At 32.7% G+C, this 20417-nt stretch overlaps 1 protein-coding gene across 1 annotated transcript; it reads left to right on the plus strand.

Annotated features, from left to right (window-relative positions):
- Positions 1-858: 858 nt before the first annotated feature.
- LOC114329164 (facilitated trehalose transporter Tret1-like) lies at positions 859-19192 on the plus strand. The gene is made up of 3 exons (XM_028278182.2): positions 859-1048; positions 14491-15324; positions 18518-19192. The coding sequence occupies exons 1-3, from the start codon at positions 1015-1017 to the stop codon at positions 18979-18981; spliced, it is 1332 nt and encodes a 443-aa protein (XP_028133983.2). The 5' UTR covers positions 859-1014; the 3' UTR covers positions 18982-19192.
- Positions 19193-20417: the final 1225 nt, after the last annotated feature.

Raw genomic sequence — 20417 nt, forward strand, 5'->3', positions numbered from 1 at the left:
GTATGAACAATGTAATATTCAAAAATATTCCCCATAAAAATATTGTTTTTTTCTGGAAGAACGAAACATCAGAATGTAACTTCAACTTGTTTTTCGTATTGGGAAAACTTTTATCATATACAACGTGGTATCCTTAGATAACACAAAGCAAAGTTTATATATTTTCAGCAACAGTGTGACACGAAGGTATATACCAATTCACACTCAATGGACAATTTTCAACAACACTGTTTTAAAATAAACATATCACACTATATAATAAAAAAATATTATTGAATAAATACATACCTCTGCAATCACAATGTAATATCGTCGTGATATCACTTTTTTGTCGAAAAACTAGGCTTCGCTTGCGGAATGACAACTGTTTTGTCTCGATTTTGAAGCAAAGCACTCGGAAGAAAGAGATAACGTGATATCGCAATGTAGCACAGTTCCGCTGTTTCTTTTCCTCATACATTTGCTATTACTCACTGAATAGATACCGCGTTTCTGGAGAAAATAAAGTTTGACACGGCGGTTTTGATTATCAAATAAAAAAAAATTGAGTTTTTGGACTTGTCACGTTATTGAAGCAAAGAGGCGATAGGTACTTTATTTATTTAAACCATGCAAATAAATAAAAGTGAAAATGGAATCAAATCAATATATCAATAGAGCTATTCTGTAAATTGGCAAATCAGATAATTTTTATAAAATGTCACCTTTTCCTTAATTATTATATTTTTATACATAAATAGAAAAAAATGTAAGATCGGCAACACCGGGTTGCCGATCTCGAGCAACAACTTCTCTTTAGTAAATATAATATACAAATTTCCCATGAATAAATGGAATCTCCGGATACATACACATACACATACCTACCTACAGACAGGTTTTTGTCTCGATCAAGGTCACAGTTGAAGCGAATGTTTGTAAATATGTAAAATAAGTTATAGTTACTAAAAAATGTAATCTAAGTATAAGGGTTTTTAAGTGTTCTGCAGCTGTTTCTCCTTTACATACACAATAATGACGAAAATTTTAGTTGCTGGTATTTTAGCAGGTATGTACACAAGTTAGTTGTAAAGGATGAGGGTTCCAAAATTAATTTTTAACCGTTTAGCAGTAGCAGTATTAAGGTTCTCAAACTCTTTTCTTGTGGCACGTCAAGTTAAATTGTTTACATGGGCTTAAGCAAAAGTTGATTTGAATTAAAATTACCCTTTTCAGTAACTAAATTCTGACATTCGGTTTCCACTCCTGAAATCATTTTCAAAAATATTACTAATTTTGTTGTAAAGAGTATATAACCGCCAAGTTATTGTTGAGGTTATGTCTTCTCAAAACATTGAATGATGGTGGATTTTTTGCCCTACGGAAACTCAACTTCTGATTATTATGTGTGTTTCTGTTCTGCATTAGTCGTAATTGCTTAAAGGTTTGTGTGTGATTGAGTGTGCGTGTATTGTGATTGTGTAGTGCATATTATATTGTCTATGTTTAAAGTCGATGTGTTTTAAAGTTTCTTTATCAGCTATTATTGGTTTATTCTTGTTGTTGACTTATTTTTTAGGTACTGGCAATCATTTTGCTGATAGGTTTGATACACAATTTTCCCAAATGAATAGGATGAGGGCTGCTTGTTTGATTTTTCGCGTTTTCATATCTGTTTTGTTCATGATTATTGACTCATATGTCCATTGTACTATGTGTTAATTATCTCGGGCATGTTTGCATATTTGTGATCGATTAGTCTCTTTTTTCAGCTATGTTTTATGCTTGTTTATATTGATACTTATTGGTCTTGTGGTTTCTCCCACATAGAAATGGATGCATTCACAAGATAGATTTAAGTGTCTTAGTTCTTTTAAATGGTGTTGTGATGTTGTACTTATTTCCTTTTTTTTAATTTTTATGAAATTCTCTTTACATATGGTACTGTTGTCATTCTTGGTTAACTTCTTGTGTATATTTCTGGATTGATTTTGATCTTATGCTGTTTTCTTTCTTGCTTCCTGTGTAATTTTAGAAATAATATAGTAAAAGTCCAAAAACTTCGCAAACTATGCAAGCTCTATAAAATCCAGATATGGTGTGATTAAACATTTCGTCTCAGTTTAGATGATTTTCGTTCTTTGCAGCAGAAAATATCCAATAGCAAACACACTTTAAGAGTTCATCTCCTTCCAGTTATAATACAGTTGCTGAATTTGCTCTATAGTTTTTGGATTAATTATTTATTTCTTCATTTGTATAAGCGAGAATAATTTTTCACATGTTTTATCAATAAAAAATTCAAAAACACTCCCTGTTATAAAATTTAAACAGCTACTCTTTTTGAGGCTGTTGGTGCTTTAGCCAACCATTTAGCGTTTGTCTTATCTGGAATGGCAAACGGATTTTAATATGGCCTTTTTGATAATTGCCCCTTACCAGATGCACTACTATCTACTTTGCATAGAAATGGCATCTGCCTGAGTAGCCTCATCACCACCATAATGGTGACAATCTATTAGAGTTCGTTTTTAAGTGAAATCGCCTGTCCTATGTTCAACACCATATTATGCATCGATGTTCTAAACGATCTAAATTACTATCCCATAAATATTGTACTTCTTACTTGCCCTCTTCTTAATCCCTTCTACCGTTTTGGTATGGTTCTTCACAAACATTTTTGTCATTTAAGAATTTTTCTATTTTTTGTTGCAGCTTTTCCTCCGTTAACGGCTTATTTCACCTTTTTTCGATGTTTTTATACAATATATTACAATATTAAGCAAAAATTAAATACAAGATGAACATATTCCTTACATGTCTGGATCCCGCGTATGAAAAAAAAGTTGATTAATAGCAAGCTGAAAATTTGTTAATAGCTTAAGAGTGACTAGTCGGATAAACTTTGATATATGGGAACAGTGGAACAGGGGCAGTTTTAATTGTGGAACAGGTTAAGCATTTGGAACGGTCAGACCACGAAAACGGCACATTTATTTTGTCCGACAGAATAGACTTAAACTCTCCGAACAGAGATTAAACTCTCATGCAAAAATCAGACTGCTATTTATCACCTGTCATAATTTCTGTCATTTGACATATTCTACATATTCCACTCATTAAAACGCCCATTTGGTGATAAATAACAGTCTCATTTTTGCATGAGAGTTTAATATCTGTTCGGAGAGTTTAAGTCTGTTCTGTCGGACAAAATACATGTGCCGTTTTCGTGGTCTGACCGTTCCAAATTTTTAACCTGTTCCACAATCAAAACTTCCCCTGTTCCAGTGTTCCCATATATCAAAGTTTGCCCGACTAGACACCCTTAAGCTACACTGCGCGTCATAGAAAACGGGCACCCTAAAAAATGGGTAATTTTTGTTATCACGTATCTCCTTAACCTGTTATCCGATTTAAGTGATTTTTTGAATATGTTATAGTCTTATTCCTCGTCAATATCCTTGTAATAATATTTTTGCTAAACAGGTAAATTTTAATTGTATACCGGGTGTACGAATCAAACTGTGTTTTTTTCTCGAAGTTCGCAACACCCTGTGGAATATTCTAACCTTTATAAAATACTGAAATGAAATCCCGACTATAGTCTCAGATTTTTTGAACATTCTGTTTTTTGATTCATTCTCTTATGTTGGATAATACAAAAGTTATGTACTTTAACAACTAGTCATGTTCTTCATCAGTATAGGTTGTTTGTAAAAAGTGCGATAAACTTTAAGGGGCAATAATTCTGTATGAAAAAATAATGACCGTTTGCTTTATAAACTTATGTCCGAACTTATGTCCGCAAATGCTTCGTTTACGAGATACGGGATGTTAATTTTTTTTTAAAAACTGACGATTTATTTTATTGCCCTAAAACCGGTTGTGATATGCAAATGAAATTTGGTAGGATTTAAGAGATAGTTATTGCGAATTTTTTGACTTGCAATGCAAGAACTTTATATTCACTATTGGCGTGCATATGGGTAATATGACCGGTCATATTACCCGTATGCACACCAATGGTGAATATGAAATTCTTAATTGTATGTCAAAAAATGTGCAATAACTACGTCTTAAAAGCCACCAAATTTCATTTGCATATCTCAACCGGTTTTAAAGCAATAAATAAATCGTCAGTTTGTAAGAAAAAATTCAACATCCCGTATCTCGCAAACGAAGAATTTGCGGAGATACCATTATAAAGCAAACTGTCATTATTTTTTAATGCAGAATTACCCCTTAAGGTTTGTCGCACTTGTTTAGAAACCCCCTGTACTGAAAAAGAACATGGCTAATTGTTAAAGTACCTAACTTTTGTATTATCCAACATAAGCGAATGAATCAAAAAACAAAATGTTGCGAAAACCTGAGGCTATAGTTGAGTTTTAATTTCAGTATTTTATAAAGGCTAGGATATTCCACAGGGTGTTGCGAACTTTGAGAAAAAAACACAGTTTGATTCGTACACCCGGTATACGATGAAAATTTACCTGTTTAGCAAAAATATTATTACAGGGATATTGTCAAAGAACAAGGATATAACATATTCAAAAATCGCTTAAATCGAACAACACGCTTAGGAGATACGCAACCTCAAATATTATCCATTTTTTAGGGTGCCCGTTTTCTATGACGCGCAGTTTATTAACAAATTTTCAGCTTGCTATTAATCAACTTTTTTTTTTCATACGCGGGATCCAGACCTATTACATAATTGAACAAAATATACCATACTATTACCTAAAAAACGTCTAAAACTTTTTAAAATGTGGGTTCTTTGTTTTTCGGCGTAGGCAACAAAACTAAACTTTGCTACAGTTACAGACTGTAGTTTAGGGATTTCCCAACTTTAAGGCCTTAAGTCTGATCTCTTCTGCCCACACTAAAAAAAATATTATCTCCCTTTTAACAATTTTTTATTTAGTTATTTTATGTATAACTTTTCTAACACGTAAAATTTTAGGGGAGGGGGGCGTTTTGTAATATAAATATAGAAGTTTCTAAATTTTGGTACGTCCGTCAACTCAAAATTTTGTCGAACAATATTACCAGTTAACTGTAAATATTATTTTTATACAACAATCCTGCAAACATCAGCTATGAGAGTATACATTATATATGACTCTTTATGACGCGTGCGCCCCACACATAAATATGGTGGGCGCACTATAAATTATGTTTTTTTTGCTTGATTGTTTGATAAAAGTACTAAATACTGGTACTGGTAATACTGTCCAACAAATTTTTAAGGGTAGTACAGTTGTCGGACGCACCAAAGTTTAGAAACCTCTATATTTACGCTCCTTCCAGAAAATTTTCCAGATTGAAATAGTTGTCCGAATCGACATGAATAAATGAATAAAAAAAGTGTAATGAGGGAGATCATATTTTTTTTAAGTGTAGGCCCAAGGTCTATTTCAATCATTTTTCTAGTAATCTATTTTTAAACAAACCATTAATAGTTGTTTATCATTACAGAGCTCCAAATTTTATTATAGTCAGGTTTAGTAATATGTAGTTCTATGAATAATAATCACGTGTAGCAACATACGATTTAAAATAAATATACAAAAACGCTGAATTAAGAGGGTAGGCACAAAATTTGTTTGCAATGCTTTTAAATGCATTTATTTTTTTTAGTTCTGAAAAAACTAATGTATATTTTTGAAACATTTAAAAGCAGATTGGAAATTTTATATTATTACCGAGATCCAAAAGTCCCTTAGAATAAAAAACCTTTCTTTTAAATAAGATATTTGGAATTAAAAGTTACTCAATTTTCTCTTTTTGTTCCCTGATGTGTGCCCTCGGCAATAATGTAATGTTTCATCATAATGCGTTTAAGTTTTTCAAAAATACTAACTAGTTTTCTTAGGATTCGAAAAAAATGAATGCATTTAAAAAACATTGCAAACAAATTTTGCGCTTACCTACTTAACGAAACAAGCCAAAATGTGCAAAAACACATAGAAAAGCAAAAAAGGAATTTTGCCTATTTTTCGATCTTGATTTACAATTATTAGTCTAAAAGACCATGCTTTGATACATTTATCGAACTAAATTATTTATGTTTTTGTAACCTGTGTGGACAATATGGAGTTTATAAAGACAAGCGCTTCTCAAAGTATAAAAAGGAGCCTTGAATAGTACAAGAACGGCTTTATAAGGATCTATCATAAATATCCCTCCACTGGAACTATATAATATTACGGCGGAAGCCTTTATGACCATCCTGAGACTCAAAGCAAACCATACTTGAAGGCGGAATTATACACTTCTCCAAGAAATTAACGCACCACCTTAAAAATTGTTGTAATAATGTTGTAATATGGTTGACATTGCTGTAATAATTTTGTAATAATATTGTTGCTAGACAGGTAAATTGTCATTGTATACCGGGCGTACCAATCAAACTTTAATTTTTTCTCAAAGTTCGTGTCACTCTGTGGAATATTTTGGCATCTATAAAATACTGAAGTTAAACCCCAACTTTAATTTTTTCTCAAAGTTCGTGTCACTCTGTGGAATATTTTGGCATCTATAAAATACTGAAGTTAAACCCCAACTATAGCCTAACGTTTTCTTAACATTCTGTTTTTTGATTCATTCATTTATGTTGGATAATGAAAAAGTTAAATGCTCTAACAACTAGCCCTGTTTTTCATCAATACAAAGTGTTTTAAAGAAGTGTGGCCAACTTTAAAGGGTATTCTGCATGAAAAATAATAGTCTAAGAGCTAGTGAACCCTCCGAGTAACGGTCTTCCTGTAAGGCTAGAAATTTGTACAGTGATAACTCATAGCACACCAAGGCTAAAAACCACGACCTGGCAGGCATAAGCCCTGCACGTGTATTTATCAGGTGAATCAAAAACTGTATAGTTAAGGGGAAAAAAACTTTCTCCTGTAAAATTTAAATTTAAGTATGTGTTTGAGTAAGTCATTTAGAAGAAATGTGTACAATAGCAGGCGATTCTGAACAGCATAAGACCCTGCCAGGCGAGGGGAAAGATTAGGGTTTTTTCCTAAAATTAATTTTATCTACTCTATGTCATATTATGTATAAGTTTTTAGTTTGTGAAAACTGTCATTATAGATAGCAGTGCGTGAAGGATTTAAAGTGTGCGTGAAGTAACAATGTATTTTAAATGGGACTTACTTTTTCGCACTGTTTTTACTTTCGCGTTGTCATGGTGACAATCCTTAACTTTGGCGTTGTCATGGTGATGACAATATGAGTAATGAATTACAACAAAAGTTTTGACAGTTTTGTGGTTTGAAAGTACATAGTTAGAATTTTTAAATATCAAAGTTCTAAAAACTGTAGAATAGAAATAAATTCCAGTGACGAAGAGTTACAGCTTTTTTATTTGTTTATCGTAGATAAAATATTGTATGAAACTGTGCGTGAAGTACTTTTTGCGAACTTACGCGATTTATAAAACCGCTCCGTTGTCGCTCGTGCTCTAAAAATCGCATGCGTTCGCAAAAAGCATACTTCACGAACTGGTTCATAAATAATTATTTTTGCATTAAAGTTTTTTAGGTTTTTTGAATAATTCCAAATAGAAAATGTCCTTACTGACTTTTTTCTTAGGTTAATAGTTTTTGATATATAAGCGATTAAAAATTTAAAAATGGCACAATGTGCCATTTTTAACCCTGAATCGGACATTTAACTGAAACTTTCAATGTTGCCAAGGTAGGTAGATATTATTTAAACACTTTTTGATGAAATCCCGAAGAGTTTTTTGTAATACAATATCGAAAACCCCTTTGTTTTGTAATTGCTAATCAAGCGGGCGCGACACTGTTTTACCGGGTGTCCACTTATATTTTCCCCCATTTTAACTGCCTATGACTCCTTAACGGCTCAAGATAGAAATATGCGGCTTTCGCTGATATGTTTTATTTTAGTAGAAGTTTTGTCGGAATGGATTGAGTTTTTTATCACCATCATCATCACAGTGGCGTTCCAGTTCTTCAGAACAATCCTCCATTCGCCCCTGTCTCTGGCAACTCTTCTCCATGCTCTAATTCCAATAGATTTTAAATCAGTTTCTATGTTTTCTTGGTATCTAAGTCTCGGTCTTCCTCTTGCTGATTGTCCTATCGGCCCTCTTCGGTCAAAAACTTTTCTGACTATGGCATCTTCCTCTCGCCTAATTACATGACCTATCCATCTAAGGCGTGCTACCTTAATGAATCGTACAACGTCAGGTTCTCCAAAATTTCTATACAACTCAAAGTTGTAACGCCTGCGCAACAAACCATGTTCTTTTATGCCACCATATATTCGTCTTAGAATTTTTCGCTCGAAACGTTTGAACAGTTCTTGGTCATTCTAAGTAAGTGACTAAGTTTCTGGGCCGTATGTTAGCACTGATTTTATTAGTGTTTTGTAGACAGTCAATTTAATTTTTCTAGATATTTTTGAGGCCATCTGTCTTCTTAAGCCATAGCAGCACTTATTGGCGAGCACTATTCTTCTTTTAATTTCTTAACTGACATTGTTATCTTTAGTTAGCAGCGAGCCTAAGTATATGAAGGTGTCGACACCTTGCAGTTCTAGGTCGCCAATTACTATTCTTGTTGGTGTCAGGTTGCTTGACCTAGTGCAACACATATATTTGGTCTTTTGGACATTTATATTTAGCCCCATTCTCTGTGCAGATGCTCTTAACGACCGAAATGCTTCAGTCAGAGATTCTTTAGATCTACCTAAGATGTCTATGTCATCTGCTTATCCGACAATTTGTACTGATTTTTTAAAGATAGTACCATTCGTATTAATTTGGGACTCTCGAATTATTTTTTCTAATGCCAGGTTAGGTTAGGTTAGGTTAGAGACACGATAGTCCATTACCCTGGCTTAGTCCATTTTTACAATGGGAGAAATTGTTCTGGATCTTTACCACGCTCTCTGCTCCTGTGAGCGTAAGTTCAGTTAATTGGAAAAGAGTTTTTTATATCGTTTTCAATTACGAAAAAACAATGGTGGATTTAAAAAAAAAACTTTGTTGAGTTTTTTTAATAGAACATCCAGTATATTTTTCTGTAAATTAAAAGAACGGTCATTCACCTATCCAGCCATATATAGTTATTTTCCTAACAAGTGCAGAAAGTCATACTTTTTCGCACGCGACTGCAGTTTGCCGACCGACGCGAAGCGGGAGTTCGGCAAGCAGTCCAGTGCGGAAAAGAGACTTTCTTCAAGCGTTAGGAATAATATTTTTCTACGAGTCTTTAAAAAATGACCAAATCTTAATCAATTAATTTAATTAATATGAAAATACATACACAAATTAATTCTTTGACAAGGTTGTCAAAACCAAACTTTCAGCATAATTGGTTAGCATGACGACGAACTTGGTTTCCATGACGACGATTCAAAACCACTGTTATTGTCTACTGATTTGAGTTTCGAATATTATGTCAAAATTATTTTATTTCATCGAATTCTCAGTAATAATTATACAAGAGCTCTAAAATTCTATATTAATTTTAGAGGTCGAGTGCAATTTGTTGCGATTATTTCATGAATAAAACTTTTCAAAACCAAAATTTCATTGTAATTTATTATTACAAATTAGTACAATTAAACACACAGTTGTTATAAATATTTTACGGTTGAAAGTCATCACTTTTATAATTTTTAAAACATTAATTATTGTCATTAATGTCACTGAATGTATTTTTTCATAGCAACGAAGGGCATCTGACGTAATATACTTAACGACGGGAAATTATCAAAAATTATCAGTCTAATTTAGATTTCTGTAGTATTCTATTGGTCAGAATCTCCTATGAATGAAATAATCGCGTTAATTTCATTAAAACATGAACACAATAAGATATATTTGAAATAACTTAGTAAATAATATCTAAATATTAGTTTATTGCATGTATTATAATTACTTTAAGGCCATATTAACATATCTAAATTAACACGCGTGCGGAAAAGTAAAACGCGTGCGGAAAAGTAAAACGCGTGCGGAAAAGTAAAACGCGTGCGGAAAAGTAAAACTTTCTAAACTAAAACGCGTGCGCGAAAGTAAACATTTTTGCACGCTCGTAGAAAAAAGTTTTTTCAAATCGCTTGTCAAATGACTGAGTAATTAATTTTTAAAATGAGAGGTGCAACGTGGATATCACATAACTAATTAACGTAACTAAGCAAATTGATATTATGTTATGTGATTTCCACATTGCATCTCTAATTTTAAAAATTAATTGCTCAGTCATTTGACAACTGATTTTAAAAAACTTTATATCGCTGGATACGTAAATAACCGTTCCCTCAATTTACAAAAAAAATATACTGGGTGTTTCAATAAAAAAAGTCAACAACGTTTTTTTTTCAAAAATCCGCCATTTTTTATTTAAAAGCGATATAAAAAATTCAATCCATCCAAATAAAACTTTTGCTAAAATAAAACTTTTCAGCGAAAACCGCATATTTCTATCTTGAGTTGTTTAGAAGTTATAGGCAGTTAAAATGGGGGAAAATGTAAGTGGACACCCGGTATAAGTAGGGACGTTTGAGTTTGCATAAATTCATTATCTCGAGAATTGGCAAATTTGAAGAGAAATCCTAAGACAGGTCGACTTTTATTTTTAAATTAGGACTTTTTGGCATATATGTAATACTAGTGACATCATCCATCTGGGCGTGATGACGTAATCGATGATTTTTTTAAGTGAGATTAGGGGTCGTGTGATAGCTTATTTGAAAGGTCATTTAATTCTGTATGCAGTATTATAAACATTAACATAAATATTTATACAGGGTGTGCAAAAAAATTTTCTTCATTTTGTGTAAATTAATTTAATAAAAAAGTTTTTTACACCCTGTATACATAATTATGTTAATGTTTATATTACTGAATAGAGAATTAAATAAACTTTCAAATGAGCTATGACACAACTCCTACTCTCATTTAAAAAAATCATAGATTACGTCATCATAGGTTTGGGAATTACGAGACATAAGAAATGACCCATTTTTATGGTGGTGCGTTAATTTCTTGGAGAGGTGTATATTGAATGTCAACACAAACGTTACTGGTACTATACTTGAGGAATCCATCTTTATGATGAACTAAGATATGATGACACCAGAACTAATTTTCACTGAGTAGATTAACACAATTATACCATCTAATAGAAAACAAATAGTTACAAATATTATTGGGGACTTATGTAATATGGTTCACTGACGGATCTAAAACTACCCATGGTACTGGGTCAGTAGTCTTTGGAGAAACTTAAAACTTTCATAAATATTACAACCTAGATAGGTCAATAGACATCTGTGTTAGAGGCTGAATTATTTTTGTTTAGTGGCTTGCATTGTTGACATCAATAACGAAGGCCCTAAAGCTAAGAGAACATTTTCACAGACAGCCTAGCGGCTATTCTAGCAGTTAAGTATCCACTCACCAAATCAAAACTGGTGAGAAATTGCAAAGTTCTTAACAACCTGGAAAAATACAATAAAGTGTCTTTAATATGAGTACCGGGTCATGAAGGGGTGCATGGTAATGACGAGTAGATATGTTGGCAAAACAAGGACCGAGACAAAATTTTGAAGGCCCAGAACATTTATGTGGCATCACTAAAGATGCTACGAAAAGCGAGGTTTAGAAATGCCTGATAAAGGACCTATCATTAAAAGTAATGGAGAGCCACTTAAGGGCAATTGCAGACTAAAAAAATAATAATCAAGAGTATTGATAAAAATCTTTTGAACAATTTGATGAACCTCAATAATCGAGAGAACAAAACGGTCACTGAAATATAATAGTAACTGAATATTTTTGCCTAAGGGAATGGTAAAACCATATAGTCCAGAAAGCCACTGCGCATCCGCTAGGAAAAATATTCTAATTCGGATTGTTTGCACAATCTTACTCAAAAAGGACCCCTTTTAACAAATTTGCATGTTGCCAGGACCAACAGTTGGTCAAAAATTTTTTAAACGTTTTTTTTTGTTTTTTTCCTAAAATTATTTTTTTTGCATGGAACAAAATTTTTTTAGGTTTTTTATATCATTCCAAACAGAAAAGGTCTTTAGTGACTTTTCTCTAAAGTTCATAGTTTTTGACATATAAGCGATTAAAAATTGAAAAATTGCGAAATCGGCCATTTTTAACCCTCAATAACTATGTGAAAAAGTAAAAATTTGAATATTGCCAAGGTAGGTGGATATTCTTTAAACATCGATTGATGAAATCCCGAAGAGTTTTCTGCAATGCAATATCAAAAACCCCTTTGTTTTTTAATTACTAATCAAGCGTGCGCGACACTATTTTCCACCGTTGCATGTGCATACAGTATGGTGCAAATAAAAGGAATAAATTCGTTATTTCGTAAACCGGTGACTTTAAGGAAAAATCCCAAAACAGGTCGGATTTTATTTTTAAGTTATGATATTGTGACATATATAGTATACTAGTGACGTCATCCAGCTGGGCGTGATGACGTAATCGATGATTTTTTAAATGAGAATACGGGTCGTGTGCTGGCTCATTTGAAAGTTCTTCAATTCTCTATTCAGTAATATAAACATGTACATAATAATTTATACAGGTTGTCCAAAATTTTTTTATTAAATTAAATAATTTGGCAAAATTGACAAAAAAATTAAATTATTGGACACCCTGTATAAATAATTATGTAAATGATAAAAAGGGTTCAAGGCAGGTTTTGTTTATATTCGATTCAGAGTTGGACTACCATCTCCATATAGTAACTGAATAGTTACTATATGGAGATGGTAGTCCAACTCTGAATCGAATATAAACAAAACCTGCCTTGAACCCTTTTTATCTTTTTCATTTTTACTCAATTTGTGAGTATTTAGAAACTGTCTTTCGGTCCTTTTCCTAGACGAAGAGAAGGTAAATGCGTGGCCTAAGTGTCCTCTATTTGCTTTCTCCTATTTCGTCGTCTCTATGTGATTATATATTGTAAAATCCGGAGATATGGGATGCAGCCAGAAAGCAGTTTATTAACGAAAAGTCTTAGATTTAAAATATTGTTTATTATATTTTTATTTCAATTATTCTAATTGTTTAAAAAGTAGTAAACTTCGTATCTAGGTCTTTTCGTTTTCCTCGTAATTATGTAAATGTTTATATTACTGAATAGAGAATTGAAGAACCTTTCAAATGAGCTAGCACACGACCCCTATTCTTATTTAAAAAATCATCGATTACGTCATCACGCCCAGATGGATGACGTCACTAGTATACCATATATGTCACAATATCATAATTTAAAAATAAAAATCGACCTGTTTTAGGATGTTTCCTAAGGCAGGCCGCACATCAAAGAAACATGAAACGTAAATTACGTTTCATGTAAATAAACCACTGCTAAACAAATATATTATGTCCGGCCATTTATGAAACTTTCCGAAAATAAAAATGTGTCATGAGCATGAATCACACTCGTTTCATTGGTAGGCGGACTTTGAGATTTGTTTAGCAGTGTTTTCTTTTCATGAAACATGTTTTTCGTTTCATGTTTCTTTGGTGTGCGGCTTGGCTTAAAGTCGCCGGTTTACGAAATATTGAATTTATTCCTTTCATTTGCACCATACTGCATACACATGGAACGGAGGAAAATAGTTTTGCGCACGCTTGATTAGCAATTAAAAAACAAAGGAGTTTTGAATATTGTATTGCAAAAAACTCTTCGGCATTTCATCAATCGATGTTTAAAGAATATCTACCTACTTTGGCAACATTCAAGTTTTCAGTTTTTCACATAGTTTTTGAGGGTTAAAAATGGCCGATTTCGCAATTTTTCAATTTTTAATCGCTTATGTCAAAAACTATCAATTTTAGAGAAAAGTCACTAAAGACTTTTTCTATTTGGAATGATACAAAAAACCTAAAAAAAATTGTTCCATGCAACAAGAATAATTTTAGGTAAAAAACAAAAATAAAACGTTTAAAAAATTTTTGACCAACTTTTGGTCCTGGCAACATGCAAATTTATTAAAAGGGGTCCTTTTTGAGTAAGATTGTGCAAAAAATTCGAATTAGAATATTTTTCCAAGCGGATGCGCAGTGGCTTTTTGCACTAATAGACATAATTAGAATTCTTATTACATCTATGGGTAAATCTATGTCTCTTTACTTCTGAAATTAAATTAGTTTTTAAATAAAAAATATTTTAAAACTTGTACAATTATTAACTCGTTAATTATAATATTATTTGTTTTGATTTATTTATGCCTTGCTTCAAACCTCACTCATCCTATTCGTTCTAACATATCCGTTACTTCTTTAAAATGAAAAAAAATGTTAATGTCATGTTAACGTCATGTGTATAATAATAATAATTATTATACTTAGCTTTAATGAAATGCAGAAGGTTGATTTTTTCCAACTCAATATTATTTTTATTAGTTTCTTTACGAGAAAGAGATACTAGATACGAAATATCTAGTATCCGTGTAAAATATTAAACATGTTTTAATTAGTATTTTCTCTTGTAGGATGCCTTCTTATGATACCTGCTGGCATTTCTGAAGCTAGTTATGGGCTATATGCACAAAGACTTTTAAAAGATGATCACACAGTGAAGATCACGTTGACTCTTATAAGTATATTTAGATTATTTTCCAAAATAGGAAGCATTAGTGGATCATTAGTATTTAGTATTTTAGCGGAGATTATTGGCAGAAAATATACAATAACTGCTATATCAATACCATACATAATATCATGCATTACTTTCCAACTTACATCAACTTACATGATGGGTTGTGTAGCAAACTTTTTAACTGGTTTTTCAATAGGCGGTGCTTATTCTATCTTACCCATATACATTGGAGAAGTCGCCACTAAATCATCAAGAGGGAGGCTGATTTCTCTTCTCCATACGTCTTTCATATTGGGAAGATTTTTTGTAGGAGCCATACTGGGACAATTTTTTATTAAAAATTCGCTTCCAGTAATAAATTTTACTACTGGAGTTTTGGCAATTTTTGCTGCAATTTTATCAATTGCATTTGTGACCGAAACTCCTTACTTTTACTTAAAAAAGGTAAAGCATGAATTAGTCAAAATAAGTTTACAAAAAGTAAGAAGAAAAAATGCAAACTACGAATTAGAGCTTACCGAAATTCAAGAGAGAAAGACATTCGGGATTCCTGATAACGGAGTAGGAAAGGGCATGTTTTTTAAATATAAGTGGCTTAAACCATACCTATTGTTGACTTGCCTTTATGTTCTCATATGGCTATCACTATTTTTAACTTTTTCAATTCCCGTACGTCAAACTTATTACGATGCAAATATAGATCCAGAGATTAAAGCATTAGTAGTTGGTAAGTATAAATAAAAGAGTTTTTTAATTTACTGGAATGTTTACAATGTCAATGGCGTTTGTTTTTCGTACCGAAAATGAAGTCGGTAATTGTTTACCAGTTTATTAGATGTAAACCAAATGTTGGTCTGCTAAAGTTTTACAATAAATGCCGCTGTTTTAGTCACTCTTTCTCTATTTTCTAAGGTAAAGAGACTTATTGCCACTCTTTCAGGGAAAGCTAAAACAGTAAATATCATTTTCCTTGTTTTCATTTCTATTAGTTTTGTTATCACTAAAGATATAGTAACAGTCAAATTAGCCGAGAACATTCAACTTGGAGCATAATCTGCTCCCCACTCTCGTTGTCTTTTATGGTCTATTTTTATCCATCCCCATTCCCATCCTGCATGTTGTTTTATGTTGTCTGTTGTCTGACTCTCTAAGATGTGGTCTTTCTCTTTAAATTGGGCACGAATTTTTGCCTTTTGTCCTTTTAGGAATAAGTGAGTTTTAACGGTCTTCAAATTTGACCTAAATAAAAGTTTTCGCATTCACAAAGTGAACAAAGAGTACAAACAGAATCCTTTGCTCTTTCTTATTTGTTGTTAAGTCTGGTTTAAAAAAAAATAGATCTTAATAAGTTTGATACTGTACAATATACATATGTTAAATTTAATTCTTTTCGTTTTAAGTATCTAAAATTAAGACTTTCATTTGCTAAATTGTTCATTCAATTTTTATTGGACTCTGGAAATACATAATATTTATAATATTTACACACAATCAAAGTAATTTGGAATCACCATGTATTTCATTGTAATATTTATTTCTTTTGAAAAACCTTGTTATTGTTGCGAAGAATAAAGGTTTTTATTAACAATAAATAAATATATAAGACAATCGGATAATACAACTCGGTACGGTATAGGTTATTTGTTTGAGTTGCAAATTGAACAAAAATAAATAAACTAACTTTTGCGCCCAAAAACGAAAATATGCCTCATGTGGAGTTATGGAACTTACAACAAGGAAATATTATTGGTCTTGCGGAGAAAGTAATGTTCTCATGTTCTCATAGGTACTTAGCTGTAGAGCTAGGCGTAACACAGGGCGTTCTGTCCAAAACCTTTGCTAGGTAACAGGAACCAGGAAAGCTCAAATATAAAGCAAGGGAATGTCGCCAAATAGTAATAAAGACTCGCCACGATCGTCTAATTGTCCAATCAGCTAGAAGACATCCAACCATTTCTCACCTGCAGCTCCAAAGGCAGCTTTTGGACGCTACAGGTATAACTGTTTAAGTTGAAACGATAAGAAGAAGAGTTCATGCCAACAAGTATACAGCAGAAGACAGATTGATCGCCTAAATTGGTGTCTTCGCCACCAAAACTAGAACATTGGGAATTGACAAACTGTGCTATTTTCGAAAAGAAAAAGCCAGGATTTGTGTAAAATTAGATGACCCACGAAATAGTGTACTTAGAGATCGAGGAAGACAAGCAAGAACGAAAACTGTCATATCTGTTCACAAATATACAACGAGAAGTGTAATGTTCTGGAGAGAAATTGTGATCCGTAAAAAACTTCTTTAATTTTCATACAATCAACTTTAACTGCTCACAGATATGTTGATAACCTCTAGTCAGGCTCTGGAGAGGTACAACAGGAGAAAATTTAATTTTATTGCATGATAATGGACCTCCACATACCATTAGAGTGACTGGAGACATCATTGAAGCAGAAAGTATCCGTTGTTTTGAGTGGCCTGCTTGCTCACCCTAGCTTAACCCTATAGAGTATTTGTGAGATATCAGAATCCGTTATGGCTTGCAAATTGTAGAAGCCTCGGAGGTGTAACCAGTTAAGGTTCCCATTGTTTTCAATCTGATAGGATGTAGAGAAAATGAAATGAAATGAGACATCAAAAGAAATAGAAATACGTAGAGGAGTACGACAGGGATGGATTTTGTCACCACTGCTATTTAATGTATATAGTGAAAGCATCTGCCAGAAAGTCCTTTTACAAGCAAATGAAGGAATCGTAATCAATGGAGAGGTTGTAAATTATATTCGATACGCGGACGACACTGTACTAGTTGCAAGAAGAGTAGAATAATTACAACAATTACTTACAATCATCAATATTGCTTGCAACAATTATGGCATAAACATTAATATCAAAAAAACCAAGTATACGGTCTTCAGTAAAAACATGATATAACCAGCATATATTAGTATAAACGGCATTCAAATTGAAAAAGTATCAAGTTACAAATACTTGGGAACTTTAATAAACGAAACTGGAGACAAAAACAATGTAATGAAAAGACGTATCGAAATTTCCAGGGCCACCTTCATACAGATGAGAAAATTCTTCTGCAAAAGAGATATAAGCATCCCTCTACGATTAAGAATGCTAAGAGGCTACGTTTTTAACACGCTATTATACGATTTGGAGGCCTGGACTCTCAAACAAAATAACATATTAAATATTGAAAATTTCGAGATGTGGTGATACCGTCGAATGCTGAAGATAAGTTGGGTTGAAAGAATCACAAACCTTGAAGTAATACGAAGGATAGGAAAAGACCCAGAGATTTTGTTAACGATAAAACGAAGAACACTCGAATATTTGGGTCACCTGATGAGACGTTATAAATACGCATTGCTTCAAAATAAAATGCAAGGAAAAATAGGAGGAAAACGGAATCCAGGCCGTAGAAGAATGTCATGGTTGCGGAATTTGATAGAGTGGTTTGGCTGCACCACTAATGAACTTTTTAGGTCAGCTGTAAACAAGGCCAGGGTAGCCTTGATGATATCCAATCTCCGATAGGAGTGGCACAAGCAGAAGAAGGGATGTAGAGTAATATTTTTAATGTTATTTTATGTGCCATTAGATTGAAAAACTTAGTTTTTTCCTAGCAATTGCAGGGGATTTCGTTCGTTGCAATCCGTAACTGCACGCTGGGGTTTGTTCTGGTTGGGTCAGAGAGAGCAGCATTTGTGCCTCCTGATGAGAGACTAATAAGTTTCGAATCCGATAGAGGTACTTGCTGAAGTCTCTGATTGAACTAGAATATAACGCGGCTGTAGTTTCGTGTTGCAAAGAAATTGAAAATGGTTGTTCATTTTTGGTAAAAATAAAAGTGTAAACTATTTAGTGACCATAGCTGTACATAACATTAAATTTATTTTTATTTACATTTTAGGTGGCGTGAATTTGGTTTCTTCCTTGGTTATTCTGTTATTGATCGACAAACTTGGAAGAAAATTGTCCCTCATGTATTCTTTTGCAGCAATAACTGGAATTTGTTTGGTATTTTTTGTGTTAAAACAATCCAAAGCGCCCTTAGATGTACTTTTTATAATTTATCCATCAATTAGCATTGCTATTAATATAGGGGTAGGTCCTGTTCCATCCGTGTTATTAGGCGAAATATTTCCTCTTAACCAAAAAATGGTATGTTCAGGTATTTCTAATGCAGTGTACTTCACATTACAAGCCGTTATGTTAGCTTTAGACGAACTTAATTTGAAATATGACAGTTTCCCCAATATTCACGTTTATGTATCTTTTATTGTATCCACAGCATCTGTTTTAATTATAAAATTATTTTATATTGAGACAAAATGTAAAAGTTTAAGTGAAATTGAACGAGAACTTAACAGGTGATTAAAACTTTGGATAACTAAATAAGTCCAGCATTTATACCAGTCCCAAATGGTTTAAATATATTTTACAAACATTTTTTAAAGTGACTTATATAGATGGAGGATATGTAGACGAATTAAAGTAAATTGAGATTAATAATTATGTTACCTGTAACAATTGATTTAGATTTAAGTGTATTTATAATAGTTTTATTAAATTTTTAAATAGTAAATGCATTTCAATATTGCGCAAATTTAATATTTCGAACTTTATTGAATGTTGATATTGAATAAAATATTTTTTTAATGTAAGTAACTAATGTTTAATAATTACATGTGTTAATTGTAACAATATCCATAAAGCAACGTAGATACTACGAAATGGAAACACCACAATCTACCAAATTGACCATGTTATAATTGACAGAAGCCACTTTAACATTTTCAAATCAGCCGGCACGGCTGCTCCCGTGTTCACACTGTTGTCAATCAGGTGCAACCGACACGGCTACCGTATTTACATTTCAAAAATTTTCCAATTATTGTATAAATGAGCACATGAGACAAATATTACTGATATTGGCCCGAATCTGATAATGTTAAAGATCGAATGGACGTTAGAAGTTGCAGAGGCGAAAATGTTGACTCAGGCCACTTCTTGGTAGGAGCCAATTTTCGACAAAAAATTCAAAGGCCAAAAAAAGATCTATTTCCAGAGTAGATCGATTTTCTTTAAAATTTGGGATAGTCCAAGAGTCAAAGTCTATATGGTGTACAAATGCGCTTTTACCATGGTGTACCAAAAATTTCGAACGCTATGAATGAGTTAGGAATTTCAAAAAACTTATATTATGCATGATAGATGTGAGGATGATCAAGATGCCATCCGTCGTAAAAATTCAGAACGACTCGCCAACCCCATTTTAAATACATAATTAGATCCATAATTCAATATCTAAACACTAATTTTCCGGATGTTTTCTCCTTGAATATTAAATACCCTGAGCCTTGCCTGATCAATTTACCAATCTTTGATACATTACTGGTCTATTCCGTACAAACAATTCCCTGATTTAAGTTCCAAGCCTTCTTAGAAGTTTACCGCGACTATCATAAAACCTCCAGGACCAGACGGAGTACAATCTAAATTTCTTAAACTTCTTGATGATGAATCTTTACGAATACCATGTAAAATCTTCAATAATATCTATGACACAGGCACTATTCCAAAAGATTGGCTAGTTTCAGAATTTATTACCGTACCAAAGAAACAGGGAGCAAAAAAGTGCGGAGAATATAGGCTAATAAGTCTAATGAGCCATACATTAAAACTTTTTCTTAAAAATATACATCGTAGAATATACAAGCTATGCGAAGAGAGAATACAAGACACACAGTTTGGATTCATGAAAGGAGTAGGTGCAAAAGATGCAATGTTTAGTCTACAGGTTTTGTTTC

The sequence above is a fragment of the Diabrotica virgifera genome, chromosome 6, assembly GCF_917563875.1.
Source record: "Diabrotica virgifera virgifera chromosome 6, PGI_DIABVI_V3a".
Taxonomy (NCBI): domain Eukaryota; kingdom Metazoa; phylum Arthropoda; class Insecta; order Coleoptera; family Chrysomelidae; genus Diabrotica; species Diabrotica virgifera.

Excerpts from the sequence above, each read along its gene's own strand:
- LOC114329164 (XM_028278182.2), top strand. The coding sequence starts at position 1,015 with ATGACGAAAATTTTAGTTGCTGGTATTTTAGCAG. Across the intron at positions 1,049-14,490 it reads AGTTGCTGGTATTTTAGCAG|GATGCCTTCTTATGATACCT; the intron begins GTATGTACACAA and ends TTTCTCTTGTAG. Across the intron at positions 15,325-18,517 it reads GATTAAAGCATTAGTAGTTG|GTGGCGTGAATTTGGTTTCT; the intron begins GTAAGTATAAAT and ends TTTACATTTTAG.